The sequence below is a fragment of the Rhipicephalus sanguineus genome, chromosome 2 (assembly GCF_013339695.2).
Source record: "Rhipicephalus sanguineus isolate Rsan-2018 chromosome 2, BIME_Rsan_1.4, whole genome shotgun sequence".
Classification (NCBI taxonomy): domain Eukaryota; kingdom Metazoa; phylum Arthropoda; class Arachnida; order Ixodida; family Ixodidae; genus Rhipicephalus; species Rhipicephalus sanguineus.
This window is the reverse complement of record NC_051177.1, coordinates 105856280-105871624: the sequence shown is the minus strand read 5'-3', so window position 1 is coordinate 105871624 and position 15345 is coordinate 105856280. Positions and strand designations below refer to the sequence as shown.

General features: G+C 46.7%; 1 protein-coding gene across 1 annotated transcript in view; it reads left to right on the top strand.

Moving 5' to 3' along the window:
- Window positions 1–15345, top strand: part of LOC119381787 (Down syndrome cell adhesion molecule-like protein Dscam2) — a 113535-nt gene that overhangs the window by 28889 nt on the left and 69301 nt on the right. The window contains exons 5-7 of the mRNA XM_049412896.1: window positions 8971–9306; window positions 10139–10468; window positions 14945–15122. Coding sequence (XP_049268853.1) covers window positions 8971–9306; window positions 10139–10468; window positions 14945–15122 — 844 coding nt within the window. The remainder of the gene's footprint in view (window positions 1–8970; window positions 9307–10138; window positions 10469–14944; window positions 15123–15345) is intronic.

Below are 15345 nucleotides of genomic sequence, written 5' to 3'. Positions count from 1 at the left end.
TTAACTCCTGAAAAAAGTTTGAGTGGCGTACTAACCAGCGAAAAATAAAGATCGCCTCCAGCAAATCTATGAACTACCGGCCCAAAACAAAACAAGGCTATCTCAGCGCGCCAATTTTCACCTAGACATACGGATCATGTATTGCCGTATCTGCATCGTGTCTTTTTGTGTATATATGTGTGGGTGACTGTACGTATATGCGATTATCGTATATACCATAATCAACACCCGACACCTGCAGTATAGCAAGCAAGGCGATGAATCAGGCCCACACCTCCGGGGAAATCATTAAAAATTGTTATCTGAGACAATGAAGGGAAAGGAAAATTCTTCAGAATCAAATCTGATGTCTCTCGTGAGATATTGCAGAATACCGCGGATTCATCGGCCGTCGCCGGCATGTTTCCTTTGTCATGTGTTCGACTCATCGCTGGTGTTACCAGTGGGTGCCTGCCTTAATATATATATATATATATATACATATATATATATATACTATATATATATATATATATATATATATATATATATATATATATATATAATATATATATATATATATATATATATATAGTATACAATTACTGCTATTAAATAAACATGCAGAAACACCTCCCCCTTTCTACAGCTGTCCGAACTTTATGTATCGCTAGAAAACCAATTGCTCAAAACGTTGCACGAGCCATACTGTACACGCGTTCGTTTTGAGTGCTGACATTTTTGTTTTGTCGCACGGATTACTTCTGTGTTGTTACGAGGCACATACTTGTTCATAGAGCTTTTATGCCCAAAAAAAAAGCGAAGAACCGAACTGCGAATAAGATTGATAGGTCAACACAATTTGCTTTAGTGCCGTTTCCTTTATGTTAAGATGGAATCAGGAATCAAAGGCGTAGTGGAAGTCTGCATACGAAAAATACAGGCGCCTACTCGTCATAGAGGTGATCCATCATTTCCTAGAGGAACAAGGCTGCTGCCATAGAACCAAGGGTAGCGCTTTGTTGCTTTTATTTTCAGCGTAATAGAGAGCGATGACCTGCCAGAGAACAGCGTAGGCAAAAAGAAAGCAGTTAAAACTTCCTAACGGAAACTGTTTCTCGAAGAGTGGGCGAAACTTCGGATATGTAATAACAGACAAGTCAGCAAACATGTCAACTATAACGGTAACGCATGCAGCAGCACCTGGATATAGGTTTTGATGAAAACGTTACGCCCTACCGTCAAGTACTCAAAAAACAAAAAGAAGGAAAAGCAAAAGCTATCGAGTAAGCATGACCTTTGATCACGTACATACACATTGTTCAAAGACGACGCAGCTTTCAGAGGTCGATATGTGAGAAGGGTGCTCCAACGCACAAGGCCGCTACTTGATCGATCACTCAGCTTCCGGTAGATTCCTGTTTTTTTTTTTGCTGTTTACGTATTCGACTGGAACACGATAAGCACGTTATTAAGTTAGTTTCAGGATGAATGATTGATTACTCCCAAGTTTCCGACGAGCTGACCAGTCAGGTCGAAGTAAGCGCAAATGCAGTTTCCGTCAAAGTGGCTTAATAACCGACCAGGCTGATTGATAAGGCGTTTTAGGAGTATTCAAATCAGCCACGGAAGAACGGCCACACGGATACAGGTAGCGCAATGTAAGGGCGATGTTGTGAAGGATTAATAGTGCCACGTAGTTGTGACCGTTAACAATTGAGGAGCCATACAGGTCAACATTAAGCTTTTATTGGGCGACTTTTTGCCCAGCAAAACAAATAAAACACTCGCAGCACAAATATAACGGCGAGGATGGTCGTCGGTAGGCGAAAAACTTATTTTGGGACCTAACGAGTATGCGATTCATATATTAGTCGTAATACGCTCCAGCAGAATCACTGGAGGTCGTATCCGTTACGAAATGTGTTCCCCTGTTCGCTTCATACAAGCAATCTCATCGGAACATTCAGAACCATTCAAGAATGTTCCGATACATTATGGCACGTAAGGCAGACGTTCAGGAGAAGATGGAAGTTTGAACAGATGAAAAACCCTTGAACACGGGCTGTCGCTGGAGCCAACGTTTCGACGAGTGATCTTGTCCTCTTGAAGGCAGCAACCGCCTAAACCTTAGCGCGTGTAGGCAGTTGATGCCTTCATGAAGACAACGCCAGCTTTCTAAGCATTGGCTCCATCGACAACGCGCGTTCAAAAATTTTTCATCCCAACACACGTAATAGTTGTTCTGTGTTGTGAAACACGGTCAGTGTGAAAAAGAAAACTCCGCGTGGCTGTAAAACAAGGTTATGTTATACATGTCCTTTCTTGCTTTCGACAGATGCGCTGGTCAATGGTCGTAGTCTTCGGCTTTCTTCTATTGATTTAGATAACGTATTTTTTAGGGGCGAAGCTCCTCTTTGTCTAACCTTGTCACGCGTCCGGCATAAGGCGTAGCCGGCCCATCACCGATCCTTTGCAAACTGCCCACTACTTCGTCTTTGCAAACATCCCACTACGACCCATCACCGATCCATAACTTCAGCGACCATAAAGCCGTTATAATGAAGGGGGAACGGAAGCCACGTCTAACTACCACTTACGATTAATAAAATTTCTTATATAAATATATACAGTGTTTGTCACGTCTTTGATGATGTACTGAGCTATCGCTTTGATTACTGCTGGGCGAAACCACTGAAGATTTCATGGTGTAACCATCATTGCTTCAGGAGCTTCGCCCAAGCTCTTCATCATTCACCCGTGCATATGCTGTAAATTTTTTTGTTACGTATAGCGGTGCCTTGAACTTTAATACGATTGTCTGGCTAATGCGAAGAGTGTGAGCTCTTAGAAAAAAACATTTCACCATCTCCCCCTAAAGGGAACCATGTGGGGATGCGAATGAGCGCATGGGTCGACTTAAAGTTCCGTTCATCACGGGCACCTTGCCCGATGTTAAAGAGTCCTTGCCTGTGGAGCACACCATGAATTCACTGCAGTTGCTGTTGCTGTTACTCGTCCCGAACTCTTGTTGGAGCACGCCACGCGGGTTCATCGCGCGTCTCCAGAATCTCGTTCCCCGACGCCATCACGTGATTGCTGAGAGAATGTAAGGGGGAGAGGCCACAGCGTCTTACTCAGCCCCTTACACAGGCCCGAACGCGCTAGCGCGTGCCAGACCACGTGGTTGTGTCTGCGTTACGCCAAGCTAGGACAGCATACGGCAGCCCGGGCCCCTAAAGTGCTCTGCACGTATCATCATTAAGGCGGTCGAAGAACAAGACGAAGACTTCTCGTTGGCGCGAGCGAGTGCTCTGCCAGCGCCTCCTCTATTTTTCAGTGCCTGGGCGAACGCTCTCCTCGGGCCGTCGCGCGCGCGCTCCGTGTCCGCTCGCCGCTGCCGCGTGATGGCGCTGTGCAAGTAGACTACGGGAAGCTGGCGCTGACCGGCCGCGCGTATCACGAAGCCCACGAATTCGTGTTTGCATCCGAGTTTAATTGCATTTGTGCTTCTTGCAGGCTTTCACAGGTACAGGGGCATGGAAAGAAACGCGAACATAGCGGCGCGCTGTTTTCATCACGCTCTAACCGTGGTGGCAATAAAACGATGCTAGATGGTCTTTTATTGTGTCATGGGTGACGACATCTTTTCAGTAATCATCCAGGCTATAACCACTTGAAAATACGGTCAATTTTCACGTTTGATGAGGCATCTAAGGCTTTTGCCTTAATACACTGTTCGGCTGTCTTTCCATGAAATTCCAGCTGCCGCTGGTGTTCGGTAGAGGTGGCTTGCAGTAATTAGGCGGGATAATTGGTCTTCTGATACATCTTCAAACTACACAAGAATATGCAGCCGTCGTTTACGACCACAAGATATCATAGAATATAAGAAGGGGCGGCTTAAGAAGGATGCAGTAGCGTCACTCTTTGCAGAATACCCTTCACGTTTGCAGCCCAAGGTAACAACTGAACCAAGCATATCAAGTATCCCTAAACGTGACCGTGTTGCGTCCGAACAGTCAACAAATGCATTTAGTACAAGTAGCAACGCTGCCTCGCGATCGCCGCCATGTGCATGTAGCGCTGACATTAGGTCCCGAAGCTGAAGAATCGGAGCCCATGGACACCACATACGCTACCGACGAAACAACCGACAATCATTATGTACAGTGTCGCAATAAATGACTGCACGAGGCTGAGCAGGCTGCTCCATGCGACAAAAGCGTCCAGGTCGACAGCCATTCGGCATCTACTTTGCTCACTACCGAAAGGGCCAAATGGAAGAGAAAAGAAAGATACCTGAGGAGCCACATACTGAGGCTACAACAATCCGTCTACAAATACAAAGACGAGCTCGTGCCACTGACAACACGCAGCGCCATTTTTCACGCCTTTCACATTGGCTCAAGTTGAGAGTCGGCACTACGACTTTATACTTGAACGACAGCGTCTGTTCACACATCGGTCAGTGTTGCAGGAAGCGCGCGGCATGTGCAGCTGTTTTTGTTTGTTTTTCGTACCACCACGATTTAACTGGTTTAAGCTCTGAAATGGTGGAATCACTTGGCATAGTTCTTTTTCTGGCACCAGCTGTTGCTTTCTCCTGGTGGCAACAAACGTAATTCTCAAAAGCTTTACGAAGGGAACGGGCAATCACGTATATCCCCGGAAGCAGTCTAGTGACATTTTATGCTATTTAGCGCATGAACTCCAGGCTTGCTTGTAGTGTGCTACAGCAGTAGACGGTAGCAAGCATCGGGGAACTTTAAGCGCCCAAGCTTTCAGTATTAGCTCTTAGCAAATGATGCTTTCGAAAATCGACTTTCAGACAGTCAAAAACCGACTCTCAGTCAAGCGAACGTAACGGGGACAAAACAATTTTCCGCGCATCACTGGCATGAGCTCTCTGGTATCGGGCTAGCAGACGACGCGCGAGCGTCTCGATCAAATAGCCGCGAAAGACACATGCCTCCGAAATTGGCTGGTTGCCCAGAACGACAAGTGCTTCATGATTCCAGTTTACAAGCCTTCATTATACTTTAAACAAGGCGAATATAGCTGAAAACTGAACCATACAGCAGCTTCGAATGCAGCCACGGCATTCGTTTCCGCGAGCGACGAGCGACAGCTTGTCTACTACGGTGGCGGCGCTCGGCGGCTAAAAGCCGCACTAACGCCGACGGTCGGTTCCCATTGCGCTCCGCTCCTTCGCCCAGGCACAGAAAAATAGAGGAGGCGCTGGCTCTGCATGTATCATCATCAAGGGGGTCGAAGAACAAGACGAAGAAGTCTTCTGCTTGGCGCGAGCGCGCGCTCAATATGCAAGGATCAATATGTTACAGATGGCTATGGTAGGTTTTAGCAAGCGGAAGGTCGCCAATGGAACCACGGACAAAGCCCAGCGCAAAAGCTGCTTCGCATCTAAAATTTGGGGAGGGGCGAAGCATGCAGGGAAGCGTGTTTCAGCTCCACTAACGTGAAACCTGTTTAGAGGCGAAGCATGCAGTGTGCGCCGGTGTTTCCCACAGCGATATCACTGCTAATGGACAATGACAGACAGAAGAACGATTAGACACAAAGACCCGCAGTCGGCTTTTGGTTAACGTGCACGCTGCGAATCTTTATTGTTCAACTACACAGAAGAGAAGTATCCCAGCGGCACTGCATTGCAGGTCAAGGTCAAGTGCTATATACGGGATGGCCGGTGAACGGTTGTGCAGCGCGAGCAGTCGGTTTTTCAAGAAACTTGCTAGCAGACGCTGCCTGCGTCAGCGTTGTCTCTCGCGGACGAGGGCGCGTTCTCGTTCCTCGCGAGCTGGTAGTTCAGCATTCATCGCAGAAAGAGCGCTTCCATAGTCAACGCGCGCCATTCGCTCTCTCTCGCCGCACGGCGAGCGCTGGCGCGCGCTCTTGCGCTCAAGCAATTGGACAGGACACGACAATGCAAGCAAGCAAATGGGTCACGACGATGCACGCGGCGACGGCACACGACGATGCACCGCCGACAAGCCGAGACCCTCAGGTGCTTCGCCCCTAAAAAAATAAACCAGAAAATATGGGTCCGGTGTAATAGCAACTGGTTGGGTTCAGGGAAGTTGAATGATTAGTTGCAAGGATTGCGAGCAGATGTTTCGCTACGTTGGAGTTTTTAAGTGACAATGCAATCATGGACGTAACTTACAAGAAACGATTGAAGACGTTACCAATGATCATATAACGATAGGTTTTTGAGGTTTCATATGCGAACGACTGACGTAATTTTGGATAACCTGAATAAGAAACGACACTTCGTGACTCGTGGTTATTCATTAGAAGCAGTTCAGAGGATCATTTGTTAGTCGCTTGAGAGGTACTGCACACAATACGCAAAACGTAAGAGGTCCATATGGGTACTTGGGACGACTCGCCGTTTTCCTGACCATAATCTGCTGCGACGCGCCTTTTTAAAAAATTGTCACGTGAACTTCCGGTCTGGCGCAGCAGAGATGACGGATTTCTTGCGCGCCCATTGCGCTCAGTTTCGGTTTCGCCTAGATCGGGGCCTTGAATTTCGGTGATTATTATCTCAAGTTACATGTTTTTCACGATTTAAAAAAAAAATGGGCATGTCAGAAATTGTCACGTCCTACAGCTCTTCCATATAAACAACGCCGCTGAAGTTAATAAGCAAGAAGTAAATTAACGAGTTATTGTTAATTGCCATTTCAACGCAACTTTAGGTGCGGGAAAGTTTTTGCCCCTCAGCGTAGTGTTCGTTTACGAAGACAAGGGCGTGACTTTCATAGCATTTTTATTAAAAAATCTGTAACGTTTGCAAAAGCACACCCCTATAGTAAAAGAATACAGAAGCGTTCCCCACCATACGGAATAATACAAACGTATATAGCGATCGAATGTATTTTCGACCTTTCGATCAAGCGTAAGGACTGTTTCTCAAAGAAAAAGCCTATCTCAAGAAAGAGAAGCCTTACCGGCACGCAGTTAGCAAGTGCGAACTTCTAATCGAATTATAGACTTCTTTAACGTGTCGAAAATGCGCGAATAAATGTCTTGCGTACGTCGATAACGAAACCGATTCCACGGCCAGCAATGCATCGATAGCACAAATCTCCTTCGTGTATCCTAATGAGCTGTTTGCGCGCTGCTGTTTAAAACGGCTTCACACTGACTGCCATTTTCCACGGATCAGGCTTATACGCGCCTAAGCTGACTGTGCTGTGCTCAGTTGAACGAAAGCACCGAAAGCCTGCGCGGCGGCCGCTTCAAATGGATTCCTCGAAAGGGACCTGCTGCGGAGAATGGGTCCGGGTGGACCATTTGGCTTTCATGGAGAGACTATCAACGAAGCACTATCTGCGATTCTGGTGTCATTAGTTGAAGGGGAACCTTTTTTTTCCTATAGAAAGCATACGGAAGAATTCGCTTACGGGAAATCCGCCGTACCTGCGTAAGGAGGAGAGATTAAACTAAACGACTAGAGGAACAGCGAAGTTCACGAAGGGCCCCATTTCACTGCACTAGAATACCCTTTGAAGCGATGGCTTGGCTTGGAATATTTTATTTCGCCGTGGGATACATTTCATTCTTGCCAGTGAAAAATGAGAGGGCGAGGTATTTCGCGCAACAAAATCTGAACTACCGGACTCGAAATGTTCACACGAAGTAACAAAAAAAAATGATATGAGTGACAAATAATAATAAAGGACACAAGAAACAAATAATGAATAGAAGGAAGGTTAACGGGTGCATACATCCAAAGCCCTATCCTACGCCAAGGGAAAGATACAAAAGGAAGAATGCGGGGGAGGGATAGTACAACAAAACTAGAAGGAAGGCATTGCGTCTTCTTCTTTTTCTTTGTTTATTTATCGAATAAAGAGGCCTTTCCCTCCATTGAAAGCTCTAATGCTGCAAAACTGCTTTCATTCTGTAATTTATCACTTTTGTGGCAGACATTATGTTATATTATTGTGCCGCGCTGCCACAGCCGTGCGTGTAATTGTGCTTGCATTAGTCGCCAACGGAGTGAACGCACTTCTAACAAAATAGCTTCTTTTCAAAATAGGTAGAAGACCCTTAAACCGATGAGTCGAAGACAGCGCCCGAGAATTCCACATATCCAATGCAGTGTTGGAATCTAAATGACACGACGGCTTTTTTAATACGTGATGCATTCCAGGCGTTAGAGGGCGTATCGAGCACAACCTCGTCGATTGCGTACTCTCTCGATATCGCAAGGATGAAGGAAATGTATGACGCTTGTTCAGGACTCGTGCAGAGAATGTTGATGAGAGGTGAATCTACGCAGAGACATGTCAGACGCCTAGTAACATACATATCTATTAATTACTCCTGCCCACCAACACCAAGCATCCCACATATCGAGCGATACACTTACACGGGGATCCAAAATGCCGTCTACTTCGTGTAAGTTCCTCTGATTCCCTTATTAATGGAGCCCTTTGTTTTAAAGGCAAGTTTTCGTATAGGAACATTCCTAGTGGCAAATTTCTTGTGGCACATGGCCAGTGGTACATACGCAATCGCCCAGTAAACACGACAAGAATGCGTCCAGTACTCGCACAGAGAGAGAGAGAATAAACTTTTATTAGTGAACGTACAGAAAAACCGTCGTTGGGTGGGGCCCTCAGTCCAGGGCTCCATTGCCTTGCGCGACCCTGCGAGCCCGCTGGACCAGCTGCTGCTGTTCTTGCCGGCGTAAGTCGAGCAGTGCCGACTCCCAAGAGGTGGGATTGGGGATGGGAGGAGCGTACCCGCACAGAGGGGAAGAAAAAGAAAATGAAACTTTCCCACGAAGAAATGGAGTCCTACATGGGACGTAAGAGTGTTACTGCCGCAAAGATAGCTGTCTCAGAGAAGCTAAAACTAAAGCTAAAATAAGGAAGCTTTAGAGCAATGTGCGTGAACATAAGTGAGGTCGGAGTTCTTCGCCAGTAACGGGAAAAGCTAAACGCTTGTTTGTTGCAGAGCCACTGGGCAAGCTTGCACCGCGCATGATGGAGTCCCGTAGATCGACGCAAGCGGAACAAGGCAAGCAGGCGGTGCTGCCATGTGTTGCCCAGGGTCATCCGTCTCCTCGGTATTCCTGGTTTCGCCTGACGGGTGATCATAAGAGCACTGCGGCACAGAGTCACGACGGCGAAGTCCTGATGCCCGTGAAGGCCTCCGAGAAAGTGTACCTGTTGTCGGGAGGTGCCGTGCTGACAATTCACGCAGCAATACCAGAAGACGAGGGAAGATACGTCTGTGTGGTCAACAACTCTGCCGGACAGGATAAGGCCTATACAGACCTTATCGTGATTGGTAAGTGTGCTGGAGCTACCTTCATTAACCTTGTGATTATGGTCAATGAATGCGAGCTTTGTGTAATTCTTCGCGACGGGACAGCACGATGAAACGCTGGTCAGCCAGCTGTATTTTGCGAGTGATCCATAATAAAAGGGACATTCGATAAGAAGATAAAATCAGCGATTAGCTGCTATGCGTGGGATGGGACCTCAAAGGGGGGTTTGCGTGACGTCACATACCGAATAACCAAATCTGCCAGCGGATCAGAGTAAAAGATAAATGAGTAGGCATTCTAGCGAGTGAAGGTTATGAGAGTATCTAAAACTTCGCAAAGTATATCGACAATTGCTGCACCGGAACATATACCTTTTTAAGCGTGGGGATAAACATACCGCAAACTTGCGGCATAAGCAGGTCCACACTTATCAAGACCAATCCAGGCTATCCTACAGAGCAGAGGTAGAATGATGAAACGGGTGCTTGGGCGAGTTGGTTGACACTTCGGAAATATAAAGGACCGGACACACAGAAGACGCTATAGAATGCTATAGCTGTCAGTCTACCATTTCACTAAGCTAGCAAGCCTACCATATTAAGCGCGTTTTTATACGTTTCGCAGATAGTGGTAGACGTTCCATGTCTTGGAATAAGGTGGTGACTAACAAGTTTCAAGCGTCCCCGCGAGATGAGACGGGGCGACATAACATACAGCATTGATAGCACACACCTGCCGCCATTCTTTTCATCGTGTATATCTCGTAACGTTGACAGAAATGACAACATAGAGCTGCTGCGTCTCGCTATCGGAAACACTGCTTTTTGTTCCTCTTACTTGCTTTCTGTGCAGCCCCACTGTCGGCAACCATCGATCCTCCTCTGCAGCTAGTGGACGCAGGCCGGAGTGCCAACTTAAGTTGCAAGGTGTCTGGGCGTCCTGTGGATGGAGTTGTGTGGACCCACGATGGCGTGCCACTCTTTGCTTCTTCCTCGTCATCCGGCAGCACTGGAACCGGAAGTGGCAAGATTACTTCCGTTTCCGGACCCGCAAATGTGGTTCTTCTGTCGCGTGACGTTCTGCGCGTCGCACCAGTGGAGCGCAGGGACAGTGGAATGTACCAGTGCCTGGTCTACAACCGGCAGGACTCAGCTCAGGGAACTGCGCAAATCATCGTCACAGGTTCGCCCGCGCATGGCTTCTCGATCTTTTTTTTTTGCTTGACTCGACTACGAAAGAATGTGTTAACTGCCAGTCTATAAATATGCGTTTTAGAAATCGCGTATTCGAGGACACTAATTCATGAAAGACAACAGAACCCACCAGAAAGCTCGATATAGAGAGACATAGAAAAAAGTTCAACCACCGAATATTAACGCCGAGTGAGTTGGCAATAGCCAAGAGAAGCCGTGTCATTGATCTGGCATTGTGTGTGGCGAATATTACCATGTCAAATAAAATAGGAAGCCTTCTGTGCGAAGGAACTGTAAGTTAGCAGCGACGTAAAAAAAGTACTGCCGTGTTTCCTTTCTGTTCTAAATAATAGTTTTCTAATGATTATATAAACTAACGATGACATACATTTTTATTATGATATGGCAGATGATTTAACACAGAGTGAAGCATATCTTATATTGTTTTCTAGTATGGCGCGGATATTTTTATAAAAGTGTTTAGCACACTATCTATCCCCATCATTACTCCTCGCATCCTTCCTTTTCCTATGCCCTCCAGTGCCTGCCCTCTCCCCACCTAGTCTTGGCGTTTCCTGAACAACTTCTGCCCTGCAACTTTCCCTCTCTAGACATTAAAAGTATTGCTACTCAATAATGCAACCGACGCATTCGTAGCAATCTCGCAGTTGCTTTAGCAAAAGTACACGCGCTGGCTAAAAATACCAGGGTTAAGTTTCACAGAACTAAACAGGTAGTAGACAAAATCGCCTCGCATTTTTTTTTTTCTTTTGATAGAGTACGCCCTGCGGTTCCACACTCACCTGAAGATCACGCGTGAACTTTCCTTATGCATATTTATGGCACCAAAGTTAGCAACCGAGTGCTAGTGCTTCGAACGCTGCGTCATTTTAGCCGTTATGCCGACCGAATCAGACACGCCTCAGTGGTTGCCCACGCCATTTTGTCTTGGCCCCTGCACGGCCTGTTCAACTATGCACAAATTTTAGGGCGCAGTGTCACCAGAAAGAAGCACACTGCCGCGCAGCGAGGCAGTCTTACGAAGGCGCCGATGGTGCGGAAGAGTATAGCGAGGCTGCGCTCAGTAGAGCGTCTCATTTTTATTTTTCTACAGTTATTTTCCTTTCTCGCTTCCTTGCTCCCTTTATTCTTGTGACTGACAAGTCAAGCTCTCGCCTGTACGTCGCGCTAAAGCGTGCCTAATCGAATTTACAATTTAGGCAGCTCAAGCCGTTTTTTATGCCCAGGCAGACATTGTGCCTGGCCTCACATTAGCCTCTTCAGTCGGGTGTGAGCGAGACAACGAGATTAGCAGCGGTTCTACAGCACTGAGACTGTTGGCCACTGAAGCCACTGTTTTCCTTGCATGTACACACAGGTCACACGAATGGCCGCTGCAGAGCGTGAGCTCAGCGACTTGTCTGTCGCTTGCGAGCAGTACCAAGTGCATGTATACTGTCCTAGAAGTGAGAAAAATGGCGCGCCGTATACACTGAAGGGCATGCATCGTGCGCTGGTGTCCGCTAACCGCTATCAATGTCCTCGTACAAAAGGTGCAGGAGTACTTGTGTGAACGAATATTTTGGGCTCTTGTGCACCACTCTAAACGCACAACTCAGTTTTGACGAAAGTTGCAATTTGAGTGCGAGTGTTAGTTTCTCAAAGCGTCGAGCTTTTTTTTAACGTGAATAGAAGTATTATGACGCGGGCGGCTTTCTAAGACTGCGTTGAAGATAGACACGCACACGGAACACCGTTGTCGATGGGGAATAGGTTGGCGGCATAAATATAAACAAATAGATACTATGAGGCAACAAAAATATATAAATTGGTAAAAGAAGCTTAAGGTGAAATATTCGGAAATGCTTCCCGCTCGGATACAACCAATGTCTAAGGATTAAATAATGAGCAAACTAGCAATGAACAACTGCGCACAATCCAATTAGTAAAAATAATCTAATGAAGCTATAAACAAAGGTGATGCCGAAAGACGTTTGGTAAGCTGGCAAAAAATACTGCCAGCGTAAGGCAGCCGCTGTGACCATGCGTGTAATAAATCTACGCCGCAGCAAATTAGAGCAAACGGGAGTGTCCGATATCCTAGTTGACGTTAAAAGGAATAGATGGAGCTGACCTGGCCACGTAATGGCGCAGAACAGATAAGCTGTGGTACTATAGATACCTAATGAGCGCCAAGGGAACGCAAGAGCGCAGTTAAGGGAAAAGAAAAACAAGAACTTGGCGGTCTGATGAAATTACGAAATATGCAGGAACGAGACGGGGTCACCTGGCGAAAAACACGAGTAATTGATGATTGTTGGTAGGGGCCTTCGGATAGCATTAGGCACAAAAATGATCTCACGATAGTGAAGAAGAAAAAGAAGAGAAAAACGAAGGAGGTGGAGGACAGAGTTGGCGTCGTTGAGCGTCCTGTCAGAAACAGGACACGCACACTGCGACTAATCGCAGAGCCTTCCAGCAACAGGAAGAATCGGCACGTTCTACAAGAAGTGACAGTTCACTTCTTGTAGTACTGTTGTATAAATAGGACACCTTGAGCAAGAACTTTAAGAACCGTGAGGTGAATAAAAGTGACGTATAAAGCCTAAACAAATAAATACGGCAGCTTACACGTACTTCTTACAAATATTGACTCTCCATCGATCAGAAGCTGTACGCATTACGAAGTGCTTATGTCGCACCACTTCTGTGACCTTGATATCGAGAGGTTGTACTACATCGTAAAACGAAAGATTTCGACTAACATAATAACCCACTTATCGACATTTTACAGTAGAAAATACCTTATAAGTGTGGCTTCACATCTTATTAGCCCTGGGAGCCAAACTGAGCCACCCTGAAATAATTTTGAAGGCGACGAATTTAAGCGGCCGGACCACGGTTGAATAATGCTTGTGAGTTGCCGTATTTATTCGAATCTAAGCCAAAGTTTTCTTTTTTAGAAAAAAAAAACGATGTGGGAAATTGGGGGGGTCGGCTTAGATTTGAGTACAATGATTAGATTTTTTGTGTTTCTGGCCTTGCGAATTTCAGGGGTCGGCTTAGAATCGGAGCCGCCCTAGATTCGAGTAAATACGGTATACGGACTCACGCCTCCTCTCTCTCTATCTCTTACTCTCTGTTCCCCTTCCCACGAGTAGAGTATCAGAGGGTAAGGGAGAGGTCAAGTGGACAAGGTCAAGTTAACTTCCCTGATCTTGCGTCATTCCCTGTGTGTATTAAATGTTTAAGCTAAGTAAAAATTTACAGTGTTTAAAGAGAGACAGCGAGAGAGAAAAGTAGAGGAAAGACAGCGAGGTTAACCAGGGAAAATCTTCGGCTGGTCAACCTGTTCTTGGTAAGGGGAAAGGGGTCCGAAAGAACGAAAGAGGAAAAGACGATCTGTACGACACTACAAAGTCATGACAACAGCACTGTCTAAAAAAAGGAAGTGACGGAGCTGGGGGCGACCCTCCTCTTTTTCCTCCTGCTCACCCTCACTTTCCTTTTCCACGCCTTGCTGTACTAGCTATACAAGACAGCTCCACTAGCGTGAAACCTGGGGAGGTGCGAAGCACCGGCATTTCCCATATACACGCGTCAATGGCAATGAGAGGACAGCGTCCTGTCCTTGCTACAGACAGCGTCCAGCGCAGGAACAGCTTTTTCTAGGTCAACGCGCCGTCTTATTCGCCACTCAGAGAAAACCACGTGGCGTTGTCTCTCGCGGGTGAGTGCGCGTTCTCGAAAGCTTTTCCTGAGCGAACGTGCCGTCTTATGTGCCGTGACGGGCAATGACAGGAGACATCATGACGGGCTACGAAGACAGGAGACGCCGACAGCCCGAGCGTATAAGGTGCTTCGCACCTAGAACAACACTTAAAAAAAAGCCTGACAATGGACTAGTTGGTTAAACGTGATCAACACTCTGTGCGCAAAACAGCAAAAAGTACTGGACACGGCGAAAAAAGACACATACAGAGCGTAAAAACAACACATCAACATAGTTACCGAACTGCCACAACGTGTCGTTCCGACCTTTTTCTCTGAGAAACCGCAGCAACGTCCTCATAGCGGCTCGCGTTAAAGCCCGAACAGGCCAGTGAACTAGAATTCTATTTTCTGTCAGAGGGAGGTTGTCCAGCTGGCATGGTGCGGCTGAGAGGGCTGCTCTTTGTATGTTAAAGAGGATGCACTCGCAGAGAAGGTGCGCGATTGTTTCGCGGCGCACGCAGTGTTCACACAGTGGGCTATCAGACAATGCAAACATTGGTAAAGTACGTATACTACGTCAGTGCCATCGTGAACGCCGGCCCCACTTTCGGAACAACATTTTTATTATACTGCTAGTTTGTATGTCTTGCTGCTAAGATTAGTTTTTTATCTATGACGCGAATCCTATAATTACTGCACTAACCTTTAGCTGCACATATTTATGTACAATTCAACTTCATTATACCAACAGAGGATGCGCCAGTGCTAGAACACGCCTTTCCCGAGGTCCAGGTTACAGCCGGTAGTAGTGCGTCACTCAAGTGCTCCGCTTCGGGAAATCCCCTGCCCCAAGTGACGTGGACCCTCGACGGAGAAGTGGTTCCCGAACATTACCATGTCCGAATTGGAGACTACGTCAGCAGCGAACGGTAATCTATGTTGCTTCCATTTCGCTCACAGCGTTGAAGGTAAACCCTGTAAACATTGCGCTACACCGGGAGTTCGTTCAAGAGCTTGAAACCTTCTGAAGCCGTTGCTGTGGAGACATTGCAGACTATGTCTTGTGTGTATGTGTCGCGCTTCTTTCTAGGGGCGCTCCGCACCAAGGAAATCACGGATAGTTTTACCGTATCCATTGCCTAATCATTGCAG